The 26,183-nt window shown below is 37.4% G+C and overlaps 2 protein-coding genes and 1 pseudogene across 2 annotated transcripts in view; 1 reads left to right on the top strand and 2 right to left on the bottom strand.

Moving 5' to 3' along the window:
* The window catches only part of LOC145980545 (acid phosphatase type 7), a 62,519-nt gene extending 55,894 nt beyond the window's left edge, over positions 1 to 6,625 (top strand). The window contains exons 9-10 of the mRNA XM_083113563.1: positions 1,198 to 1,335; positions 4,643 to 6,625. Of these exons, the coding sequence (XP_082969689.1) occupies positions 1,198 to 1,335; positions 4,643 to 4,708 (204 nt within the window). The 3' untranslated portion in view covers positions 4,709 to 6,625. The remainder of the gene's footprint in view (positions 1 to 1,197; positions 1,336 to 4,642) is intronic.
* Positions 4,842 to 12,601, bottom strand: LOC145980897 (SWI/SNF-related matrix-associated actin-dependent regulator of chromatin subfamily A member 5 pseudogene; annotated as a pseudogene).
* Positions 10,810 to 21,924, bottom strand: LOC145980976 (beta-1,3-galactosyltransferase 5-like). Its single transcript, XM_083114065.1, has one exon. It carries the CDS (start codon positions 21,443 to 21,445, stop codon positions 20,321 to 20,323), a length of 1,125 nt encoding a protein of 374 aa, XP_082970191.1. The 5' UTR covers positions 21,446 to 21,924; the 3' UTR covers positions 10,810 to 20,320.
* Between the last annotated feature and the right edge of the window lie 4,259 nt (positions 21,925 to 26,183).

Here is a 26,183-nt window from a genome sequence, read left to right as displayed (position 1 = left end):
GACACAGGGTGCAGACCAAGGTCCGTCGAATCTTCCCTCCCTCCCTGGGGAAACTCTTCACGGGGGTGCAGACATTTCAATTACTGGAAACACAAACCCCCGCCCTTTACCATCTCGCCCGAACTCCCAATATCCATTTTTTTTACGCGTTTTACAATTCGCGAAATCTAAAATAAATTGTAATATAAAATTATATATATATATATATATGGAATTTAGAACAATGATAATAACTTATTTTAGTTATTTTATGACTAAGAATTATTTTTATATTCGCGATCTTGTTTACGTGTTCATGAAGACAAATATTCTTTACTCGTAGTTTTTGGTGGCAATATATCCTTCTGCTTTCGGTTGAGCTCGGCTATTTTCGGGAATAATGCAAGCTCAGCAAGCAGAGCTTTTGGTGTAAGCGTTGTGGACGGGTTCCACTCGAATTTCATGCTTCGCCATGTGACTCCTTCGGGTGCGTTATTTTCCCGCAGAGCAGCCGCAAGCATTGAGGCTGGTGCTTGCTACAGAGCTGCTGAGGGAGTTTGCGGCCGTAATTTTTCGCGAAATCGAGTGCGATGGAAATGAAATAAGGCTAAAACATTAAGTACATTAAATGATATTCGAATAATGCAAGCAGTGCTTGCATTGCTTGTACTATATCTTCGCCTCTGCATGAAAGCATGTGCTCATCTATGATTGTATTAGCAGCAGTCTTTAAATACACTCACAATATGTCCTCTAATATTAAATTTCCATTTTCCCACACTATGCCTTTGATGGAGGAGCAACAGAACACACATTCCAAGTGCAAATAAAACTTTGAGAATTTTCCAATCCATTGATGTCTTATGTGGTTTTGTATCATAAATACTTAAATTTGTTTAATTCTTTATGACTTACCCTATATATCCGTTGTGCAAGAAGTGTTACATACTCTATAGATATAATATAGCTACAGCTGAGTCAATACAGCTGAAATTGAATCACCAATACCAGCCAATTCTTTTTTTTTTTAAATCGAGATGTTGTGCGGAGTCTGCAAAAATGCCACGCAACACTTTCGTGGAGTCTAAATTTCCTGAAAATTATGCAAAATGTATAATTTTAATTATTTTTTTTCAACAATATTGTCATATGTGAAAGAAATGGGTTTTGTGATTAAAAGATTATCTGATGATATTTCATTCTGTTTCTGTTTCACAGGGATGTGTCGAAGGAAGACAGAGGTTTCTTCCAAACTTACCCGAATGGTCAGCTTTCCGTAGTACAGACTATGGATACTCTCGTCTCCAGGTCTTCAATACAACACATCTGTTCATGGAACAAGTATCTGATGACAAGGTAAAGTTGAGAAATAGTAGAAGCAGTGTTGAATCTTAAAAATTACTTTGCTTACTGTCATTCTAAGGTACAATAAATAATTGTGAAAAGAGTTAAACATTCTTATGGGCAAACATTTCATGAAAGAGCCTGAATGAGTCATTAACCTCCTTAATTAATGTATGAGACCATGACTCTCATAGATTTTGTGTTAGAAAAGTTAGTGGAAATCTGAAAATAGATAACGCTTTCTCCACAAACAGTGAAGAACCTAAAAGGAGAACTACCTCAATGCCTAGTGTTCGGTGGAAGTTTAATATTGCCGTTTATGATAGCATTTCTTTTTTATTTACTTTAGGAACCTATTACTTAATATAACTGCACAAAGCAATTAACAGAGGAAGGAAAAATAATGTAATGTCAGACCTGAAATACGAACAAGTGGCTTTGAATAGTGAAAACCTTAACGTAACCTCAGTGCAGATATACAATCTTAGTTTTTCAGCCCTTATGGAAACTTGCACGTCTTTCTATATCATTCTCCAATTGTTGACATTTCAGTTCATAATTTGTCCACTTGATGACAGCACATGCTGTTTCTTTGTTTTTCTTTTTTATACTTGTCCTTGTGGGTCTGTGTGTGCTGTGCATTTGATCATTTGTCACAGTGGCTGAAATGAGTGTTAATTTTCGCTATTTCTGCTTGAATTGGAATTCTTTAAGGTTTGCAACACTGCCTCAATATCTGTCATACACTTAATACTTAGAAATATAGAGAGACAACGAACAAACCAAAAAAATTTTAAAAATTGTGAATATTTTTGGAGATTGCAATACTGATGCTTGAAAAAAGTTAGATACAGATTTTCTGAGTTACGTTGGAAACTCTAGTAGTTGTATTCATAAACAAAATTTAAGGTCTGTACAGTACACAGTAACTGAGTATTTAGTGTTCAGGAAAGGGTCAAAATAGTATGTTGGCTATGATTCAATTTCTGTGCATGCGTGGCAAGACTTATAGTTCATTCTCCATAAGAAATGCATGAGGATTGGAACACATTTGTTGAAACTGCCACTCATGATATGTTCCTAAAATGCTTTGAGATGTAGTATAACATGTATTAAATTCACTTTATTGCATGAAAGTTTTCTTTTTATTTGTAATTAAAAATTGACAGCTTCAGTTGCTGCACTCTGTATGAACATAAGAAAATAAATATACAGGGTGTCATTGTAATGGCACCCACGGAAGCGTATAGAGGACAACATATTGTAGATTTGTGCGTGCTACTCACTATTAAAGGAAATAAATACGTTAAATAATATTGATTAATTTAACTACTTAACGTGAGTTACGTGAGTCTTATTAGGACAATGTTTCGGATTGTCAATTCAATTCAATTCATTCAACACTTCATTTACTCGGCACTATGCTCTGTGCCTAGAAACATCCACAAACCTGATGAAGGAGGCAGTCTGACCTCCGAAAAGTATAAAGGACATCAAAACAAACAACTTTTCTCAGTAACATTTTTCTCGTTGGTGCATCGTTTTGGCACTGTAGTTGTTCAAAAAAGCCCATTTTGCCACCTGAATGCTGGCAACCACACACAACATTTGATTGCATTTCTGATGTCGTATCCCGTCGTGAAGTGATGTGTTCCAGGGTTGCCAGGAACACACATATTCTGTGAAAAAATGACATAGCTACAATCAGCCACATTATGTGCCGTAAAACAAAACAAGAAAGCACATCCTGTAACCTAAAAGAAAGTCAACAACCGATACGAAAAATGGTAGAAAGAAAATAGAATTCAAGTGGAAGTAGTCATATCGAATTTTGTCTTAGCTTACATGTCAAATATTTGCAAATCTAGTTACCAAGTTGGTATCTACAATTTAGTCTATCCACTTCATCCTTCTGATACTAGTTGTCTGTGACACACTGAACAGATGACAAAATAGAAATGAAAGAACTCAAAATTCCAAAGTAAGCAACACATAATATAATGTTTATTCAGGGCATTATGAGGCATGTGACAAAAATGGTGGAAAATGCAGGGATATAAATAGTAATAAAACAAACTCTCCGACAACTGTGTATATCTACGCACCGGATGCACATGTAATAGTTTGCAGCTATGAACAGGGCAGTATATTCGTTACTGATCCATCATTAGATTGTTACTGTGGTTGTATGTGTTTTAGCCGTAATGTAACAACGTGAACCTCGGATACTTCCGTTATTAGCACAAAAGTACCACAAGGCATCTGGACACAAATCTGTAGATATCAACCTTGCAACGAGATTAAAAAAAGTAAAGTTCTCCCCTGTGCTTAGCACTACGCCATGAAGGCATATAGGGGGTGTGGGGTAACGCCCCACACTTTCTTGATCTGCTCGTGAGCGGGGGTGATGTGATCAGCATCACGCCCTTGACTGCCTTTACCCCCCCCCCCCCGGGTTTCCCCCAGGTACCCATGACATTCGACGCTAGGTGGGTGCTGGAGCCACTTCCATTAGAAAAGTTCCCAGATTTGAACCGGCCGGGGATCGAACCCGGGACCTTGAGCATGGTAGTCAGACACATTACCGACTGAGCCACCGTGACCACTTGCAACGAGATTAGCAGATATAATTGACATGTAGCTGGGCATAAACAGCCACATGTAAGCTGTAAGTCCAATAAAATTTATTGTTTTTGATATTTGACATGTAGGCTGAGACAAAATCCGATATTGACACTTCATTTTGAATAAGTTTTTTACCATTTCTCATATCGTTGGTTCACTTCCCCCTTCCCCTGAGATGACTGCTGATTCTGGCTGGTAGGCTATGGTGTTTGGTTTACTGGGTGCGTTTCTCGCTTCGTTTTACAGCTAATAATGTGGTTGGTAGTTTGTCATTTTTCACAAAATTTGTGTGTTCCTTGCAACACTGCCGTGCGCTGTTTCGCCACAGGAAATGACGTCACAGATACAATTAAATGTTGTGTTGCCAGCATCGAGGCGGCAAAACGGTCATTTTTAAATGACTGTAGCGTCGAATTGATGCACCAACGAGAAAAATGTTACTGAGAAAAGTTGTTTGTTTTGATGTCCCTTATACGAATATGTGGTCCGTGGGTGCCATTAAAATGACACCCTGTATATTATTTATTGCATTGAATATACGTTGAATAAAAATTTTATGAAAAATGGACAAGGTTAAGTTAATTTTAAAAACGGTAACTTTACAGAATGTTAGTGAGTGAAAAACTGTGTAAATTTGCTTCCATCTTTAGTAACATGCACACTGTAATAATACAGTGCATTTGTCCTATTACAGGAGGGTGAAATAGTAGATACCATGTGGATAATCAAAGAACAACATGGACCATATGAAAGCAAGTAACCGGAAGAATGCATTTTAGCCTGACCAAAATCAGTACCAGGTAATTTACATGAAAAAAACTGTTCTGAATTTGTGGCATATTCTGTGATAATATAGGTATATTATGTAAATATAGTTTTAATGTTTGTACACTTTAAGTATATGTACATGCACATGACATGGATGTTTTCAGACAGCTTTGACTTCTCGTTCTTAATTCCGTGTGCTTCATCAATCCATATACCTCCAATTGAACTTCTTGAAGATTGCTTTTTCTATGATCACCATTTCATATGAGGTAACTCACACACCTCACTCCCCAGGCACCAAGGTCTCCTGTATAAACTTATTCCTAGTTTCCTTATTTCCAATGAGGCACACTGCTCTTAGAGTTGGACACGACTTCTTGAACTAGTTCATCCAATTGGCCAACATGGACTTGGGGACTATTACAATATGAGGACCTGGAATACTGCGGTAATGCTTCATGTAGTCCAAGAGAGAAATGTTTTGAAGAGTTTTTGCCAAACCTATCTCGTCGGCCAATATTCCATTAATGCCATTTTCATAGAGATCATCCAGTTCAAACCTCTTGTCTGGTAGTCACGCAGCGTCCCTCCTTTTATGTAAGGTGGCGATGCATCGAATCTCGTGATGATGCGAGTGTGAGCATTTGTCTCCGCCAATAATTCCTCATCTTCCTCGGACTTCCAGTAGCGATTATCGCCAGACACTGCTTCTCCGGGATGATCTCCAAATTTCTCCAATTATTCAGCAAGCACCTGCACATATTTTTCACCCCACAAAGACGAAAAGCAGAAACCTACCAAGGAAAAATCCTAGTGTTTACACTCACTCCTGTATACTTCGCATTCCAGAAAAATACATGATCTCCCCCCCCCCCTAAATTGGTCATGCCACAGTGTTTCTAAGAAGTGCACCGATGTAAACATGCAACTACAGAGAAGAAACCCCTTGGAAGCTTCTACAAGATCATCTGATTGCAGCAGTTTCATTTTACAGTTTTCCCAAATCTGTTCCGGAAAAAGTGCATCGTTGTCCCACATTCATGCACATATGCTTCACATGCAATCATCCCATTATTCATGCCATAAAAAGAAGAAGATACATGCTGCTCTATTGTGTAAACCTTCCTCCCAATGTCTAAAGTCAGATAGACTTTCCCATGGACACCACCCAAGAAGAAAGAACCTAATCAATTAAGGTTTTGAACTTTTCCAGTTTCATACAGTTCTTGCTTCAGTGATAACTGAACAGTTTCCCACATGACCTTTACATAGTGGTTACGAAGGTGCTCTGGTGTGATATAAGCTAATGTTACATACAGTTTTCTGGCTTTCATGCAAGCAACATTCACGAACTTTCCAATAAAAGTTAGTGCACAAAATAAGCATATCTGGAGTGTTTGTCATTTCTAGTTGTTTGTTAGTGTAACTCTAAGGCCATCTTCATCAGGCCAGCTTTAGTGAGTAAGACTCTCCTCTGAGCATGAAGGTTTTATTGTACAAATCATATACTTATTCCTGAATAAGTATATGAGGGGTGGTTGGTTCGATCCTTCATACCTAAGGGTATGATACGATTATGTTTAAAAGCTATATCTAAAAGTATGAATAAGGTGCACCAGAATAGTTTTTAAGGGGAAGTGGGGTGTTCATCTTCTGAAAAAGCATTTTCAATGTGAAGAATCTCTGCACAGGAAGTGGTGACTTGACTGAATTTCTGCAAGTGAACTGAATGAAACCTTTGTATATTATTTTGTTGTTTTCGTGTTTGTTATATTTTACTTCAAATTTCTGTATCTTATTGGCTCATAAACATGTATATAACTGAATGTTTTGTATGCAGTATTCACAGGTGCTATTTTATACAGAATGTGCTAGTGTGTGTTAATTAAATTATTTATGGAAAAGTTAAGATGGGTGTGTTATTTATTTTTTTTGTAACACATAAGTTTTCTTTAACCCTAGAATGCATATGTGGGGTCTCTCAGACCCCACGTAGTATATTAAAGCATCTTCTGATACAAAAAATGCGCATCAGTTCTTCAGTGTTTGTGACATCTTACATCTGAATGTGTTCTTATAACGTACAAAATTATAGCCCCGTACCAATAACAATTTTTGTGAATTTTGTTATTTTGTATTATTATCCCATGTTTCCATACATGGGGTCGTTCAGACCCCAACAAGAAATAATACATTTTTGTAATGTTAGGCACTAGTTCTATCATAGCAATGCATTTTGCTCTCGTTCAACTCTAGCATCGTATTTTTACAGGTGCTTCATAGATGCGCTAATGAATCAGCTTCACATCTAGTTCATAATATTCGTCTATAAAGCTATACTCCTATTTGGCCGCATTGCTGTAAGAAGAAGAAACACATACTATTATATTTGTCATGTTTCTTCCGGTAGCACTTTTGCTGTGCATCACCAATATTATTTACAACTTGTCACCTTTCTTGCTGAAAAATAAGTTATGTATGTAATATCAAAGATGCATAGGATACTTGAATCATGGCAGGTTTGTGTTAGTATTGCATCCTATGAGTGTGATTTAGAGATTTGGAGCTTTTTCAAGTTATTTGTTTCAACCAGTGAGAATGAGTTCTAAAAAAAGGAAGAATGAGCGTTCTGTGAATCCAGAAGATGGTAATTAGAGTGAATCTGTCTCTGAGTGGCTTGCTGAAGATGGAGTTTTATCCTCTGAAGGAAGTATTCAGGGCAGTGATGCAGGAGGATGCTTCGAAAATACCCAGGACATGTGCTCCGAAACATCGAGTTCAGCTGAAAGTGAATTAGGCAGTGGTGAGATTGCAGCATTTTCTTCGGATTCAGAAGCTGCTGCTTCAACTATTTTGACCAGAAGAAATTGTACAAATTGGTCTTCTGTTCCTGAACCTATTGCACAAACTCGTCAACACAATGTGCTTCACAATGCCCCTGGACCTGCACCAGGAACTATAACTACCACGCCAAAGGACCCATGGGAGTATTTCATTATGGTAGAAATATGTGATGAAATATTATATTGCACAAATCTTGTTGTTTGTTTGTAAAAGGATGGGAGGTAAATGTTTGAATAGATCTGTTAGAACTTGGTGTAGATAGTAATAACTGGATTGGGAGTGCGCAAGACAGAGAGAGGTGGACGTTTTATGTTGCTTCGGCGATAAACCTTCAGGTTTTGTGATGCCAGAGAGTTAGTTAGTTTGTAAAAGTTGTGATAAAATACATGTGGATATCTCAAAATGACATTAATATTTGATTTCCTTATCTTGTTGTAGACAAAATATGTATTTGTAATTACTGTAACTGATGGGGTCTACCAGACCCCCACCTATGTAAAGTAGTAAATATTTTTGGGTATGCATCCTAGGGTTAAGACAAGAAGCTACTGTTATAGTTTTTGGGATATCTGTATTTTGTTCCATGGATAATTATGCCATAAAAATCTAGCCTTGAAACTTGTCATGGAATTACACTTGCATTTTGTCTTTTCTCTAGAGTAATGACTATTGCTAGGATTTTGATGCAAATGCATCTTTTTTTTTTTTTTTGTTGGTAAGGCAGAAACATTGCATAAGTAGATAGGAACGTGTTTTATACGTAAGTGAATAAATTGGGATGCCTTTGTTAGGGCTTTTTTTTACATTTTTTGCCCCTTTTTGGAGTAAGGTCATTTTTTAAACTTTATAAACCAATTTTTCAGCCTTTTAAAAGTCATCTTATATATTTTTCTACATTTTGGTGAAAGAAGGGGCATTTTACATGCAAATGTAACCCTTTGAAGCAGAGAGGTTCCAGACCCTCGTCTCAATGCCTTCAGCACAGTTATGAACGACTGTCTTTGAAGAAACAAAGAAATTCTGTGCAGAATTGTTGACACAAGCTGTTGTGTAACAATTCAGCTCAAACAATGTGATTACCACTATCAATAAATACATTGTTGCCAGATGAATTATTGTTCAAAAACAAGGGGTACAAAGTTTTGTGCTCTGCATCGGACTTTTTGTCAGGAAAGCAATATGCACTCCATGGAATGAAAGTGACTTAACAGCAATTGATATTGTTCATTTCAAGTACACTCCTCTTTTGTCGGTGGAAATCGAGAGAAGTTTTTCCATGTACAAGGAAGGCTCTCTTGTCCGACAACCGACAATCATTCACTTTTGAATATTTGCATATAATTTTTGTTGTGTACTGCAACTCAGTACTTAAAGTGTAAAATATGACAAAAAGTGAACTTTCTTACTTGTACGCATACGCAATGAACATGTGATAGATACTGTAACGTTGATTTGTATTTTGAATTTCTCTTGGTAGTTTATAAAACGGTTCTACAGATCCTTTAGAATTTTTAGGTCATTTTTCTAAGTTTATAGGGCATTTTCTTGCATGTATTAGGTCATAAATGCATTTTTGAAAGGTCATTTTTTGACAATTTTAAGGTCATCAATATCCTAGCGCTAGTAATCACACTGTAGTACAGTGAGATCAAAAAGTCATGCGACCCAATGTGTACAGTGGAATGTAATGGTACATTAGTCATACACACACATATACTGTCTTGTTAAATTACAGTGATGTTAAGACAGTAGCATGCAATGTTAACCATTGTCTAGTACTTCTAAGTATACTTATTGTAACACTATGTTTCGAGAGAGCACCAAAACCCTATTGGGTTGAAAACCCTTTAAGTCATCCCAGTCAAATAGTGCATGCTAATGTAGAACCAATGTCACTGACATTTAGATAATTAATTCATAATTGGGGAATAGAATACACGGCTGTATAATAAATATACATAAAAAAGTTACTAACTTTTTCCACAAGACTTACTTTGATTGAGTGGAAAGTCTGTATACTCCTGCGATCAACATGTTCATAAAATTACTTCCCTTTTATGGATCCATACTATCCATATGTGATACACAATTTGAAACATAACACTTTTGCAGACTGCATGCTGGGCATAACAATCCAGCTGTTTGAAAAAATCTTATTAACATGTAATCCTGCACCAATGTGAAACAGATTGGTGCATAGTTTTACTGGAACCCCCAATGCTACTTACCAATTTTCTTCAAGGGACAGTGAAACCATAACCTTTTGTTCCTATTTATTTTCTTGTACTTTTACAACCCACCCCCCTGCCAACACACTTTTTTTTACATTTTTCTGTATTTTAAGTTTTTTGGCTACAGTACTCTGTAGTTGAGGTTACACTGTATTTTAGATCCCCATGTTTACTGAATTATGATAAATTACAAACACACAAAAAAGAATTTAGAAAGATTTATTTACAAGGTTTAAATGAAATTATACATGTTCAACATTGTTATAGACTATTAAATTGGTAACATAATGTTATTATTTAATAACAGTATTTAAAATATGTTGACTAGTAAATACATATATAAATATACCTATACTCTTTATTTTTAGTATAATGTGAATATTTGAAATAGTAATTTTAGTTTAATTTCAACAGCACCAAGTTCAGCTTTTTTCATTATTTTGCAATAATACTTTTTTTTGACAATGAGATCAACTCCTCTCAGAGAGGAGGATTTAGCAGCAACGCTTTGTGATAAATAGAGGCCATATTGTTAGTGGAAAAAATAGTAAATGAAGAAAAACAATACACATAAATACAAAAAATTAACTATTCCGTAAGCAGTAACAGAGTTCCTCTAAACCTGAAAGTCTGATGACTAAGAGAAAACTACCTATGGCTAAAAACTGAGAGAATTTAATTCAAAATATTCAAAAGGCTGGAGAGAATCATGAAATATTGTATACAAAATGTTATTAAATTCATAAATGTATGAATGCAGATTTTTACATATTTGTAAACACTAGTTTGATACATACAGTGTTGATATGTAAAAATATATATTTTAAGATGTGGTGTGCAATTGAAACTTTCATATTTTTACTCAAAGCAATACAGTAAAACCTCGTCAATCAGACTAATGGGGGGGGGATGATTTGACTGGTTTAACGAAAGTCCAGATTAACTGCAATAACCTAAAAGAACAGTAGAAAGTGCATTAAAACTCTGTTTATAGAAACAAAACACATTTATTATGGTGTATTTAAAGGGCATAGGCCTAAATACACTATACAGTACAGTAACATGTAAATGTACCGTACATATTCTTAGCTGTTACGGAGCAATATGACGAATGCAACTGTTGACTTCTAGCTACATCTAAAATCTTGCATACTGCTTTTCTTTTTTTTCTTTTTTTTTTGCCTGTCCGGATTAAGCGAAGTCCAGCTTAACGAGGTTTTACTGTACTGCAAACAGACTTCAAGTAGCATTCATTTTTTTAATCTGCATTTTTTGCCAAGTTTCTACATTACATCAATTGGCACCAAAAAACTTCAAAAGAACAGTATTATATTTATGAAGAATTATGCTTCCATATCCATATAAACACTGTAATGTAAGATTAAATTATGACAGCCATAAACCATCCAAACATATATAATCCCTTGTGCAATGTCTGAAAATTATATTTGAACATGGTGATGTATAACAGAATAAAAAGAAATTATGGTTAAATTATATTACAAACAGTAGTATCATATGATTTAGCATAAGTAAGGTTCTAGTTTAAATTCAGTTACTTAAAACCTTTTTGACATAATCTCAAATGGTATTGAATAATTTCTTTGTTAATATCATTATCTAGTCTAGTTTAATACATAAATATTTGTAATGAATTGCATATCATGTGGTACTTCTTTAATACATGCTCTAAAAGGTATACACAATAACTAAATTATTCATAACAACAATTCTGGAACTACACAGTTCTAATTCATTAACCCGGCATTGGTTGCTTGTATTCAGGGCCTCCGTTAGGGGTGTGCGACGTGTGTCAGCGCACAGGGCCTCGCGCTTCCAAATCGGTTGTGTGTTCAATTTTTGTGCAAGTGCAATTGCACTCGAATAGAAGGAAGAAACACATAATTGTTGTGAAAAGAAAAATTGCATCATAACAAAGTTGTATTTCTGGTAATGGACAACTCTGTCCTTTCATGTAAAGCCACCAGTGAAAATTCTCCGACAAGGAACAACGACCCATTTCTTACTCCAACTTTCCCTGATTTCCTGTGGAAGAAATCCTGCCTAATGTTTGACCGAGGACAGGCATCATAAAATGGTTATTTGTCTGGAAACTGAGGGGACAACAAATTTGATGGTGTGCCCCTCAGCGAAAAGACGAAAACAAGAGTCGACATCAAAGCCTTGAAGGTCCGCTGGGCTCTTTACTACAATCCCTCGGGTCTACAACCGCAGCTGGGTGTCTTTAATGGCAAGATGAAACCGTCTACCGAGCGTTTCATACTCCATTAGTGCAAAGCATGTAACACTCTTGTTTTCGAGAATAATGAGTAGGGGTGCGGATTTGTAGTCAGCAAAAACCTCTGAATCAAGTAGGCAAATAGGCACCCAAAGGATAAAAAATGCATTTCTCTGTTTTTTGGCCTCATCGTGGCGATGATGATGAATGGTGATTAGATGAAATTAGGAGAAAGTTATTTTATATTAAAGAAATAAATTTAAGCGTACCTATTACTGTGAAGTGGGCTCCCGCGAAGTCTACAGGTTAGCACTGTCAGATTTTGGTATGAGTGGTCCCGGGTTCGATTCCCAGTACAAACTCTCAAAATTTCGGTATTAACCCAGAATTGTGAGAACAATTAATGAACTACTTGAAAAGAAGCAGTAGCAGTTGGCTCCAGTCTTGAAAGCTAGAAAATAGTGGTGATGGGAGGATTCCATGTGCTCACCATGGTCACCCATAGAAAAGGTGATAGGCAGGCTGTGTCCCTAAGACGGCTCTTGCGCCACGGAGTTGTTTGTAGCAGCATTACTGTAAAGAATTTCGAAATTATAGATAAGATCGGTTCTTTTGCTTCACTCCTATCATCCCATTTTTAAATACCTACTATTCAAATATCTAATTCTCAAAAAATGCACTCGCTCGAATCCTGGCGTGGGCTTGGATGTTCATTTGTGAGTGTTCCTTCTTCAATTTTATGTAAGCGTCATTCATGCTCATCGTTACAATTTAACTAAAGAGGCAGAAAAGTGATGTAAAATGAGAAAAGTAGCCATAAATATAGTTTGAGAACAGTCCCATTGCTGGCACAATCAATTTGCCTGTCACTTTTATGCACTGAAATGTGACTGCAGCATTTAAGCAAACCTCAGTTTCCAAGAATTTATTTTCATTGTGTTGTAATTTGAGCTTTGCTGCATGTATAGTAATTTCCCGATTTTTTAAGCAAGCAATTCGCAACACAGGTTTGGGCGTCAATCTTTAGTCCTTATTTGGTGATATTCCAAGCACTTCATATTGTAAACAGCTCTTGTATAGCACTCTCGTAAAAAATTGGCACGTCAAATTTGTCTTCTCAATACTTTTTTTGCAACTTCTCGTCGGAAGGAAACATGTAGAACAATATCAGTTCTTTAATATTGCATTTTACTGTACTTGACGACAGTATTTATGTTGCAAACTTAGATATGAAATGAGAATCCTACAAAATAAATCATAAGGAACACACTAATACAACAACAACAATTACACAAATTATTTCACACTGTAATCAGAGGTGTACTGTGTTTTCTTCCGCGGGCTTTCCTCCCTCTGACATCAAAATTTACAACTCCATCCATTTCCAAAGAGGTGCTTCAGAAACAGGCCTCTCAGGGCAGGCGGTGTGCAGGCAAAGGACCTTGGGTCTGCATATTGCCCCTGGAGATGAAATAGAAGTAAAGATCTGGAGATATGAGTATTTTATTTTTATTGCCTCTCAAATCCTTCCCAGAGAAGGAACGTTTCCAGATTTTGCCCGACTTTACAACCACGCCGAAGTGTCAACAAAGTTCGAGTCATATCTTGTTTGACACAGTAGTGCATGCGGGAGTGTAGAATCGCGAATATAAGAATGTCTAGGGAACGGGACAAATTTTGTAAATTTGAATCTGGATTCCAAGAGGCTAAGAAAAAGGGAAAAAAAGGATGTATTTTTAAAAAGTCAGAAGGGTGCCTTCGAAAAATCTTGCTGCCTGTAATTACAGTTTCAATTTCAAATTTTGCCACGATAAACTGAAATAATGTAGATACACTTGATGTCAAGGGCTTTAGTGTTAGTGTTGATGGTGATGTTACGGAGTGTGTTCGTGATATAGTCCAAGTCGTGTGTACCAGTGGCGGCAGTGACCCTAAATGTAGCTCGTCTGTAAACCAGGTGCCAAATGTGGGAAATTATTTGCAAGGAGGAGTATGCTTCATGTTCATCTTCTGAGCCAGTGACAGATTGCCTCTGCTTTTAGATCCAGGTGAGTGGCTGTCAGTTTTAAACAGTTCCGAATTTGATTCAATCATTCAAAGGGGCCCTATTCGCATCATAAATTATGATTGCTCGATTAATGGTGATAATCGACACTTTTTACCTGAACATTATAAGCGTGTTATGCAAAATGGGGAAACAGTTGACAGAAGGTGGTTGGTGTACTCGAAGAGTAAAGATAATATAGTCTGTTTTTGTTGTAAGCTATTTGGGGACAAGGGTGGGGTCATGCTAGTAAATGAAGGCTGCGATGATTGGAAAGTCAAATTCAATGCCTTAATAAATGGACTGAATGTGAATTTAGACTGCAGAAAAACATAACTATTGATGAGCAACAGGGACTGTTGATTTCACAGGAAAAGCAGCACTAGCGTGAGGTCTTGAAACGAATACTGTATGTCATTAAGTATTTGGCATAGCATAATCTTGCATTACAAGGCATGGGGCATAAACTATTCACGGGACGTATAATAATAATAATAATAATTATTATTATTATTAAATTTTTGTTCCTTAGTCTGAAGTACAGGTGTCCTACAAAATCATAATGTAAACACTATTACATATTTATTTCGTTTTGATTCCGATGTATGTCGTCTTATAATCAAGGGGTCCCGGGTTTGATACCAGGTGGAGGCACAAGGCACAGTGGTTTGGATCCCACTTTAAACTCTGTACCGATTAGCCTCTCTGGGCATGTACAACAACAAATCAATCAATCAATCTGATGTACGCCTAGTATGACGTTCATTATATTTCATTGCAAAGCTGGGAATGTTCAATATCATATTGTTACTTAACTAAAAAGTAGCAATATTTAATCATATCCAATAACATTGTTTTCTTTACTTTTCATTGAATTTTGACACTGTAGTGAATTTACATTGTTTCCATAAAATAATATTTCCATATCATATTTCATTCTATAAGTAAACAAACCATATATGTTAAGTATTTTTTATACAAATATTTTGAACACACTCTTTATGTAGTAGATACTTTGCTTATGATTTCAGTAATTTTGGATATGTTTAAGTATGTCAAAATAATATACGAATGCAGGTTACATCAGAATAGTTACTTAATTGGAAGCACCAACATGCTATAAAGTCGTAAAAAGAATGCACACAATTATTTTTATCTAGCACGGGGTGCGGGGCCTGGGGTGAGTGCCAGAGTTGCCACCCCCTAGGGCTCTGGCTGTCATGATCCCCTTTCTATTTACTATTTAGTGCATTTTTCTGGCAGAAAAAATACATATCAACAACAGGGGTAAATTTGCAGTACATGGCTGCGAACACACAAGATAAAATATTTTTTTTTCTAGGGCTTCTATCGCTAAAACAAAGTCTCAATCAGCAAAAGTCATTATTAAAAGCTGGTTGCCAAATTTTAAATGTTATTGGTGCTAAACAGCGATACTGCGAACGCGCACTCGTGCTTAACAATTTGTAATAATTACACAATTCTAATAACTAGGTTGGCATTGGAGAAGAATTTTACAAGAAACGGATGTTATCTATATATTAACATTACAGAAAGACCTCGCGGATATAGTTCGCACAGGGCCTCACGTTCCCTAACAGCGGCCCTGCTTGTGTTTGTAACAAGGTTGGCCACAGGTGAGCATATTGTTATTGCAATATTTTGTGTTTTCTCCTTTTTCTTGAAAGCTGATGGATTTTGAGGAATTTCATAATCTGAGCATGATTTCAATGACTATGTAAATTCACATTGTTGCTTCCATATAAATAGCACCCAAGGCAATATAGTGATGCGTTCACTGGGTTCTTGAGGTGTCGAGAGGAATCAGCCGACTAACACTTGTCCAGCTCAGGGGGGTGTTGCTCGGGGGGGGTGTCATTACAATGGAAAAATTTCTGTGTCCGGTTTATGTAACCAACAGACCAAATTTTACAAGGAGGATCTTTGTGTGCCTTACTAAAGTAAGAGGATGCTGCATAAGGAAATGCACCAGAATGCTTCTCGCAAACTATTTCTACTAGGAGGTTCTGTTGTGTTTAGATCATTATTAAGTGCAGAGTAGGTCCACAGAAGTAGTTATGCCACTTCTGCCTTAATGGAAGTGCCATAGGCACATGTTTGATAAATTGGAGATTTGTTTGGAATTGAAGAATGCATCTGTGGAACACTGTGCATATAGTAGCATATACAGGGCAATTCAAAATGAATGGTGCAACTTTACACGGTTATTATGACTTTACTATTTATGATAGAAAATCAGACAAGGCATCAGCATGAAGAAAAACTGTGGAAGTTTTACTCACATTACAAAAATTCAACATGGCAACCACGTGTAATGCGGTAAACATCCAAACGATAATCATGTACATGATATGCACGAGACAGCAAGTCATTGTCCATGGTTTCGAAGACACCAACAATTCACAGTTGTAACTTTGGCAAATCTTTTGAAAAGGTGAAACGTGTGCATTACTACCAAAATGCATGTGGAAATGTCTTTGCATCATTGTGAGTGAATCAGTTCTTGATAGCTTCAACACCTAATACGGGTCAGTAGCCATTTTGCAACAGTGGCGATCCTGGTGGAACAGCGGGCAAGCAGAATAAGCCCACTTGGTGAGGAGAAAACGTTCAGAGTTTTTCTTTATATTGAGGCCTTGTTTGATTTTCTATCATAAATAGTTACGTCATAATAACTGTAAAGTTGCACCATTCATTTTGAATTACCCTGTATAATAAACCATATGTTAAACATGTTTTGAAATAATGCTATGAATTAACAACATACTCCCTAAATAAGGTGAGTGCCATTCATATTCTGTTTTTATGGATTATTATTTGAACATGTTTGGGCTCATGCCACATATTCACATGAAATGTAAGCAAATTAAAAGTGAACGCTGTGCTCACAACCAATGCTGGGGTAATTATTTTTTTACATGATGATATGCCTCATGCTTACTAGTAAACAGACCATACATAAAATAATTAATTTTGGTGATTTATAATTGTTCCCAGATAATATATGAACAGGCAATGATTTAGTCAACTTATTTGTCTTAATTTAAACTTCTAAACATATTTTGCATGTGGGGAAAACATGAATATTGCAGTTAACTTCTTTTATATATACTGGTTAATATTACTGAAAATTTATTTGACTTCACATTGGCACACTCTGTCACTATTGACAAATGACTTCACAGAAAAAAAAAACTTCTAACTACAGAGTAGAAGACAGGACAAACTCAAGACAAAATGGAATGTGGGATATATAAATAAATATATGACAGAATTCCCTAATTTGGGAATTTCCCTAATAATGCTATACAGAGAAAACTTGATAATGTGCTAATTTATTGCGAATTATAAGTAAAAAGAAATTGTCAGTGGCTAATATTAATGTGTCTAGACATATTTTTCATTCCTTCTACCAGCCTATTCAATACATGCATAGGTTCGTAAGTTCCAGCTGGAGACATTTGCATGTGTTCTCTCCCACAGATTCAATTCATTCTTAATGCAGTTAAGTGAAAGAGGTAGATAATTAACCAAAAAAAAATGTGTTTTGCGGAACATACAAGTGAATAATAGTAAAAGGACTGGGTAACACTTAGATGATAACATTTCCCAATATATCGGTTGTTATAACTTTGTTGTTATCACTTTAAACTGTAGGTCCAGTCCTAATGCTTTGAACCCCACTTTAAACTGTAAGCCAAATACTGATAGTTTGGACCCAACTTTGAACTGTAGGTCCAGTCTGTACACAAAGTGAACTTAAAACTCAAACTTGAGTATTAAAATGTGTAAAAACTGAGAATAATGTCATTAACTATGTACAGTAGCATCGATGAAGAGTTTTGTTGGAGTAGGCCAATGAGGATTAAATTTAAGTAGAGTGGCAGACACAGTGTTTTATTGAAGCAAATTGAATGTGAAGTTGAGCAAAACAATTTCCACTGAGAAGTGCACCTTTCAAACATAGTGCCTTCTACAATGTAAAGTTTATAATCGGAGAATTCTGATGAAAATTCAGTCTACCATTTTAACATCAGTAGGTGTTGATAAACCTACCATATTCAGTGACAGAATTATACTCCTAATGTTTTCAGTAGTCGAACTGGGAATACTATTTTCTATGGCCTATGTTTCAATAGATCAGTCGGTTTTTTGAAACATACTAATGTTTTTATGTACCTATAATACCGAAGTAAGTATTATGTGCCACATTTACAACAAATTTTTCATTCCTTCTACAGTCTTATTCAATAGTGGTGTCACATTAGATCAACAATTGGGCAACAGTAATACAGTTACTAATTGAGAGTAGAATACATTAATGGTGTAGGGAATTAACAATTCTAGGGTGATCGGGAAAAGGCACATAGTCACAAACTGCTAATTTCTGTTGCCTTCATCTAAGTCGCACTGAATCAAAGAAAATACTACAAGTAGGGCTGAGCCGATTCTGATACCAGTGGTATCGGTATGTATCTGTTGGAATGCATTTGCTGATACTATTCCGGCATATTATTCTTTAACGGAGTCTGCAAAAATGCTGCGCAACACTTTTGACAAGTCTAATTATCCTGGAAATTATGCAAAATTCAAACTTCCTTTTTATTTTGCACAAATTTTCAATGAAAAACTATATTTTGTGATTACAAAACCTCTATCTTAATATTTTTATGTGATTCTTGAATATTCTAAAGCAAATTTCTTGGTAAATTGATGCATATGATTAGAGAACAATATTTACACACCAATATTTTGAACAAATTTTAATTATTGCAATTTTCTAGTATTGTACTCAATGGGACTTAATTGTAAGTATAATTTCATATTGGGCATGTGGAAAGGTTCTAAACAATGATAAAGGGGCCTCCCAGGTGGCACAGTGGTAGCGTCATTGTCTTGTAATCAAGGGGTCCCGGGTTCGATACCCGGTGGAGACACAAAGTGGTTCAGATTCCACTTCAAGCTGTAAGTCCAGACTCGATTAGCCTTTCTGTGCATAAAGTGGACTTAAAACACCAGATCAATAAACAATGATAATATAACGTGTACATCATCTTCTGGAATGCTTCATATCAAGTAACTGTCTGATGGGCCTCCCCGATGACACAATGGCAGCATTGTCGCCTTGTAATCAAGGAGTCCCAGGTTCGATACCCTGTGGCAGCACATAGTGGTTCAGATCCCACTAAATTGTAGGGGGGTCCAGTACCAATTAGCCTTATTGTGCATAAAGTGGACTTAAAAGACCAACTCGGTCAATCAAGTAATGTCTGCTGTAAAATTTCATTTTGGGGTGTATGTGGTGCCCCATTCTACAAAGTGCAAAACTGGGGGGGGGGGGGGGGGCAACTGCATCCCCCTAATCACCGCCACTGCATATCAGGAATCTATAAAAGTACCCAAATGTATCTAAAAGGCTAATTAAAATATATTTTTTAAATCTACTTAGTTCTATAGAGATTCTACCCTAATCAACTCCCCAACAAATTTAACATAAAAACCAGGTACTAATCTGATATTCCCCGGACAGATTTCTTCATTTTTACAGAAGAAACTACTTACGGTAATAAGTTCCTGTAGCATTGTCTAACATCTGGAAGGTGTTTTGTGTGATGTAACGGATTTCTTCAAATTTAAAAGTTTGGGGCTCATTTGGGGGCAGGTGACTCTGGTCAATTTCTAACATGCCTTTAACAGGGAGTCTACAGAGAAAGCCGGGGAGCCGGAACTGTTGGGGGCGGTAGGTCAATTACCCCAGGGGCGGACCCGGATTCGGTGGGAAATTTGAACTCAAAAATGTCAAACGAAAATAATTTGTTTCTTTAAATTTCCTACCGATTCCGGGACGAAAAACGTGAATACACCGTAAAGAATGTTCCGTGAAGCAGATAGGTAAGTACAAATGTCAAAACGAAGAAGTTATTAGGTGTCCGGGGAATATCAGATTTTTACCAAAATCCGTTCTTGAAAAACCAGAAGCAAGTATACCCAACAGCAATGGAAACAGTAGGCGAATTTTCCACCATTTTCATTTAGTCTGTTTCTCAAAATGTGATGTTCATGAATTGAAATAATAAAAACATCAATAAGCAAAGGACAATATCTGCTTTGCATCAACAGAATTATGTACCTTAAAACAGCTTACAAGGGAATGATAATGGTGATGGATAATTTGCCTACTATTATCTTTGCCATTGACTGTACAAATAAAAGTGCTAACATATGTCAGAACATTCTTAAGGATTGTACCTCCCCTTTTCCCTTCACCATTGGGGCCCACCAAGATTTCCTTTTCACCACACACATCTTCTTGATGGACTTTTTCACTGGTCGTCGATCACACTGCTTGTGATAACACATTTCAGCGTGTTTAAAATATCTCCTCATAAGACCCATATCATTGCCACTAGGCCCAACAATGAAGTCGCACTGATAACTTTCACTGTCGTACGCCTCGTCTAAACAGCACTCGAGGTGCTCGGAATGGACTGTAAAAAGAGCATTTATGGCACGATGGTTCACTTCCGCCTTTTTGGCCAAAATCCCTGTCACGTAGACGTCATCGATCCAAAAATAAGGCACTTCACTTGATAGTTCCACAAGCTTTTCTGCGACAGCAGGCGTTGTTACGTACATCCACCCCGATAAGAAGGGGTCGTATGATGAACCTGGGTACTCTTTGCGAGTTACGAACCATTTGTTGGATGGTTCACGTACAGGTTTCATGCCACGTAAAACGTACCCCAGCATGAAATTGTTTTCTTCATATCCTTCTACAAATAGTCCCTTCAATAAACTTATTAACTGGTATAAATCGATCACAATGTCATCGTCCATTTTTATTATATAACGAGCTTGCTGACAGTACCTTGTCGTCCACTGGAGTCCCATCACATGCTTGTACGTCAAGTTTCTATAAGCTTCTTTAAAATCCCCTTGCACTAAATCTCCGAAACGTGTATTTTCGTGGAGAAGCGCTGCTTGCGACACGTAGTTTTGAGGCTGGCGGTCGTTGACAGCCAATAGGAAAACGCGCCGCACTCCGAGTTGTTTCAGTACGTTGCTAGGCAACGACTGTCGTATGGTACTTCGGGTCTCTACGTCCGCTGCATATGACGTAACGATCATGATAGCGTAAACATTAGCCGAATCATTGCAGACTTTGTTATTGATAAGGTAATGGAACCGTGGAAGGTCAAGTAGATGTAGATTCGATGGATAAAGCGGATCTTGACTCATAGGTGCGGGTCTACGAAGCGGTGGGAACCAGACATTGTCCATGGAATAGCTAAGTATTATCACGAAACTTACGCAGGTGAAAAAAACTACCACCACGCGCGTTCTTCTCATTCTTTAATCTGTTCCGGTTCCCCGTGTACACAATGCACATTGCTTCAGTGTCGATAACAGTACGAGAATCAGACGAATCCTTTTGTTGACACGCTCACACATACACCAAAGCACTAGCGACGAGTTCACGTTCTTCAGCAGCTGTGCCAGTAACACACTTCCAAGCATTGACCGAGCCACTCCGATTGAGGTTTGATTCTAAACCTGGCAAGCCTCAACGAAGACCATAATAGACCAACTTGTCTCACGTGTGGATACAAACTTCGTGGCCTTGAGAAGCAGGACGTGACGTGTCGTGTCGGCAAAGCCATCTGCTTGCACAAGACTAGAATGTACGTACACGAACTTTCTTAACTTCCTCGGGAGAAAGTTACGAGACTACGTAGGGAATGAAACTGCATTTGTGGGAGTGGAATTGTTCTTACTTCCCCTACTTCCGTAAGCTTTCGCGCAACAAACTTTACGCCGAACCGATGTCGACCAACTTCTCACATACACTGGCATGCGGACAATGCCTGGAAGTAAACATGCGTGATTGGTTTGTTATGGCTTTTTTTTTGTTTGTTCTTTTTTTTTCGCCCAGCTGGCACGTTGAGTGGAATAGTTTAGTGTGCAAGGACCAATTCATTGACGTTTTTACGGGACAGTTAAAACGCCCACTTCTGAGCGTTGAGGAAGTTTCCTCGCAAAGGTGATGTTAATCGGCCCGCGAAATTTTTGACAGATGAATATACGAGCCACGTATACGAGAACGAAGCGGTTTTTCTTGCAATTAAAAGATTAGTCTGCGAGATAGCTAGTAATAAAACATATCGCAATTCTACAATATCTCCATCCACCTACGGTTCATTTCTTCAACGCTGTAGGCCATGCGTTAAGATCAGCTTTAATGCCTGTATAGTTGATGTCCTTATTCGAACGCCAGTTTGGTATCTTTGACTTAGTTCGAGAGGAAGCCGACCGGGCGCGTATCTGGTGTCGAGCCAGCACCTGTTTCTCTTAGAAGCGCTGTTGTCACTTTTACTTGCCGTGCTTAGACACGAAGTGCGAAGACGTTACACTCTTAAGGTCTCCAAAGGGGCACTTGACCCCCTCCCCCAAAATTCGGATTTATTAAAATTTACAAGTTAGAGGATCTGAGGAGCAAAGTAAGAAAGAGTAATATTTGTGATTTCGCAAATGTCACGGTTATTTAGCAAATAATCCTGGACATTGTTTTTATCGGATGGAAAAACTTTTCGAGTCTCTTCCCCCAAAGTTAAGCCCCAGGTTTGACTCTGCCCGCTCAAAATTAGGCCCAAGTTTAATTCTGCCCCTCAAAATTAGGCCCAAGTTTAATTCTGCCCCTCAAAATTAGGCCCAAGTTTAATTCTGCCCCTCAAAATTAGGCCCAAGTTTAATTCTGCCCCTCAAAATTAGGCCCAAGTTTAATTCTGCCCCCCTCAAAATTAGGCCCAAGTTTAATTCTGCTCTCTCAAAATTAGGTCCCAAGTTACGCTCATGATCTCATTTACTCCACGTGGTCTTGACAAACACTGTCAGTTCATAAAACGGACGCTATTGGGAATGGGTTGAGGAGAGAATATATTGGGCTGCACGTGGACTTGATATATGCTTGTCAGAGAGAAACTGATCTTTCGGAACTTTCTTTGAAGTAAAGTGGCGTTCGAATTAGGACTTCGACTTTAACAATGTGAGTGCAGTGTTGCCAAGCCCTTTGCCTTTTTCATACTAACTTTACTTCACGTCATAAAATTTGAAAATCGTGATCAGAAACCTTCGTTAATAATAATAATTGTTATTATTATTATTTACATTGAGCCATTGAAAACAATTTACAAAAATACTAAAATTGATTGAATGAATGGAAATAAGGATGGAATAACTAAAAAAAAAAAAAAATAGATAAATTTCATCAAATTGTACAATTTGTGAAAATTACACGAAATAATTTTCATGACACTGGTTAGCACTGGGTTAAAACTGCGTTCTAAAAGTTAAATTACTGGTTACTCCCAAGAGAACTTAACCGTTTTAATTATAATACAGTATATTGCGGTCGCGGTTCGAGTTTCGGCTCGAGTATGGGAAAGTCATTGCGTGTGACGAAAGAAATGAATCATGTCTTTCACACTTCAAGTTAGTGGCCCTTCATTAATTTAATCTAATCATCACTGATCCCATCGTCGCGATTGGCTAAAAGTGGCAGAAAAGCGACATTAAACAACAAAAATAGCTTGAATCTAATACATGAGTGGGTTATCTTGATATTTTCCTATAATTTTGATATTTTTCATAAAAATTTCCTTTTCCTATTTTTCACCAAATATTTTGCCTGAATTTCTCTGAACCGAAATAAATTTCACTTCACCTGGCAACACTGGGAGATCGGCATCTGGACGTATTTAAACGACCTCGTCTTCCCTTCCCTCTCGCCAGGACGTTCACTGACAGTAACCCTTTACCAAGCCGCCGTGAGTGGTCTGTTCATTCACAATCTCGATAGGTGTCTATACTCTGTCCCGTTTATCTTTGGAGCAAGGTCGCGCATAGAAGGGAGGGGTAATCAAGTGGGCAGAGTGAAGCAGTACACGCTGCTGCGAAGGCTGCAGTCGCTTTCCCCCTCCACGCAATCCCGTCCCCTCTCACGTGTTCATTGGTGGAGCCGTCTCGCGTCACTACTTGCGCAGAGACTTGTTTTCGTTCGCTTACTCCAGAGATTGACGAGACAGAGTATAGGTTCGAGTGCTGGCTTAGCAAGGACCTATTTAGGGGGAAGTCCAGGGGTATTACACGTAGCTACTCTTCATCTACTTCTCCACGTGGAATTACCCATTGGAAAACTGCACGTGGAGAACTCTCTGTCATCTTGTAGACAACGTGGGGAATCCTGGGGAAGTTTATAGTGTAAAACTAATCTGCTGAAATGTATCTATTTTATTGACTATCATAAGTACCAGGCACGTATCTAGAAATATATTTCAGGGGGTCCGAACAAACTGTCTTATTATAATAATTTAAATTAAAGTAATTGTATTAAATTAATTAAATATGTATATTAATTGATTTTTTATTTTTATTACTTGAGTATGTAAAAAGATGATATAAGAATAGATATAACAGCACGAATTCATTATTACGCCGGCCCCCGTGGCGGAGTGGTTAGCACATCGCGCTACGACGCCAGGGGTCCCGGGTTCGAATCCCGGCCTGGGCATGGATGTTCGTAAGTGTTCATTCACCAATTTCATCGTATCCTCACTCATCCCCATCTTCGTAAATTAGCCAAAAGTGGCACAAAAAGCGAAGTAAAATAAAGCAAATCAATCAATCAACATGTAGTTTAGATAGCGAAATTAATGTAAAATACGTAAAGAATTAAATATTTATTCAATAACAGAAAATAATGTTATATCCAGTTGACGGAAAGTAAACTTCATGATTAATATTGTATGCATATAAATAGTAATGTGCGTTAATCTTCTTTGATACTGTCATTCAAAGTTATGATCCCAATATAATCCCAGTGGTCAGAAGTAGCGAGCTACTTGTAGCTAGCTACTGTAGCTAGCTACAAAATTTGTAGCTGTAGCTGTAGCGACGCTACATTTTGAAAATTGTAGTTGTAGCGGTAGCGAAGCTACAAAATTCCTGTAGTTGTAGCGAAAATTTCGCTACAGCTACATTTTGTCTCGGCATTTTCAGGTGAATTTTGAATGTGGCAACAGCGTCAGAAAAATCGACAATAACCCTTAATTTTGCAGGAGGTTCATAAAGACAGTCTATTACGTGGAGATACAGATTATCTAGATTGTAGATTATAGATATCTGCGTAATTTCTTTAATTAGTATCTGAAGAATTCAGATATCCAGATAACTAACTGACATATATGAACATATTCCTGCTAACAGCTACGTTTTTTTAGCTGCATCGTAAGACACAACTTGCAGTGCAAAAACGAGCAATGGAATATCCACTGCACTGACAAGGGAATAGTGCCAGCAATAAATGGCTCAGTACGTTAACAGCATTGACCATCGTCAGTATATAGGATCTCACCAGCAAGAAATTATTGTTGCAAGAATGATCGAGTTTCTGGAATTACAATTATTTTCGCGATAGTATTTGTTCACAAATTTGAAAATTACAATACGTTTAGAACACTCAGGTTTATACGACAGTTTCCTCAATAATTTTATCATATTGCAAAAAGTATGTACGAGTTATTGACTTTCCTGCAGATACGACAATTTTCTTTAGTTAATGTACATAGTTTTCAAATTTATGTATTTCTCCTACTTTTCCGTCACTTTTCTGTAACTTTTGCTAATCATGACATCATCATCCTTCGCTGTTTCCTTCCTCTGGCTGGGTCGGCATAGAAGTCAAGCCTCTCCATTTTTTCCTGGTCTTTCACAACTCCTCTCTTTCCAAGGTGTTCCAATCTTGTCTCCTAACACTCTCCACTATCTGCTCTTTCCACCGACACCTTGGCCTTATTCCACTCCTTGTGCACTGTAAGCTCTTACTGGAAGTCTTTCTGCATCCATCCTCTTCATGTGTCCGAACCATCTCATCTGTGCCTGATCTATTCTGTCCTAAAGCTTCACTACACCCACCGTCTGTCGGATCTCCTAATTTCTTATTCTATCCCTTCTAGTCTTCCTCAAAAGACTCCTTAGAAATTTAATCTCCACTGCCTGCATCTTTTCTTTGTCTCTCTATGTCATTGTCCAA

The sequence above is a fragment of the Lepisma saccharinum genome, chromosome 28, assembly GCF_977018435.1.
Source record: "Lepisma saccharinum chromosome 28, izLepSacc3.1, whole genome shotgun sequence".
Taxonomy (NCBI): domain Eukaryota; kingdom Metazoa; phylum Arthropoda; class Insecta; order Zygentoma; family Lepismatidae; genus Lepisma; species Lepisma saccharinum.
Note: the sequence above shows the minus strand (reverse complement) of the source record. Positions and strands in the feature narration are given on the sequence as shown.